The sequence below is a fragment of the Sphaeroforma arctica genome (genome assembly GCF_001186125.1).
Source record: "Sphaeroforma arctica JP610 unplaced genomic scaffold supercont1.8398, whole genome shotgun sequence".
NCBI lineage: Eukaryota > Ichthyosporea > Ichthyophonida > Sphaeroforma > Sphaeroforma arctica.
The window spans coordinates 1-1239 of NW_014032160.1; the positions used below are offsets into that span (position 1 = coordinate 1).

Sequence of the window (1239 nt, forward strand, 5' to 3'; positions counted from 1 at the left end):
TATATACTCCATGAATATAGATAAAAGTGTAAGTTGAGGGCTTTCGTCTTTTAAAATGTACCCTATTACATGGGTGAGTTGCTCGCATTTAGCTGGACTGCCGAAATATATATATATATATAGTACAACGAACTAAATAAATTGTAGCTACTTTGATAAACAGGACATAGTGTAGGGTTCGTTCAGAAGGAGTGATGTAGTGGCAGTGGATGGATGCACATGCTACATACGCAAATCTTGCACACAATATATCACATGTTAATGCAAGTATGACACTTAAAGCAACCACAGACTAATGCACACGTGCACCTCAACAGATGGGGCGGACAAACACACTGCACCACACACAGCAACACAAACACAAACACTCCCTCACACACACACACAAACACATCCTCACACACACACACAAACACATCCTCACACACACACACAAACACATACACCCTCACACACGTGCACACAAACATACACACACTCTCACACGCACGCACATACAAACACACTCTCTCGCACACACACACACGCATAAGCCACCTACTGTCTATATTCTGGACCAGTTCACGAATGGCGATATCCAAGAGAGACTCCAGCTTAGCAACATACTTCGGCTTCACCTTCTGCTGTGCAGAGAAACCTTTTGCTCTCTTACTTGTGTCATTGGCCGCAGCCACAGGATCGTCGAAGCTCATGAAGTGGTCTGTGTGTGAATGGTGGGAATGTGTGTGTAGTGTTAGTATGTGCATAGTTTAATGGTGTTTGTAGTGTTAGTGTATGTATAGTATGAATATGTCTGTAGTGATAGTGTGTGAATAGTATGTCTGTAGTGCTAGTGTGTGAATAGTAGGAATTTTTGTGTAAGTATGTGTACAGTATAAATGCGTTTGTAGTGTTAGTGTGTGTATAGCATTAATGTGTGCAAACCTGTATACAAGAACACGACACACGTGTGCAAATGTATACGTATATACTAAATTAACGCATTCAAGCACAGTGCCACTGATCATCAATCCATGCCTTACGACGCTACTGCCCTCTCTGATTTTGGTACCGAACTTTCACGAAGATCACTCGAAACACAGGCACACACATATATATACATACAGGTACTTGTAAACTATGCAGACAAACATGAGCACACCTGTTGCCATGCATGTCTAGTACATATACATACAGCCGAACGCACAAGGGGCGATTTCGAACATATATTGTATTCATACATACATATACGCACATATA

At 41.5% G+C, this 1239-nt stretch overlaps 1 protein-coding gene across 1 annotated transcript; it reads right to left on the reverse strand.

Moving 5' to 3' along the window:
- Nucleotides 1-541: 541 nt before the first annotated feature.
- On the reverse strand, nucleotides 542-692 carry SARC_16571 (hypothetical protein; the record flags this gene model as incomplete). The annotated part of the gene is made up of 1 exon (XM_014289325.1): nucleotides 542-692. A coding segment is annotated over one exon (151 nt), but the record flags the coding sequence as incomplete, so codon positions are not given.
- Between the last annotated feature and the right edge of the window lie 547 nt (nucleotides 693-1239).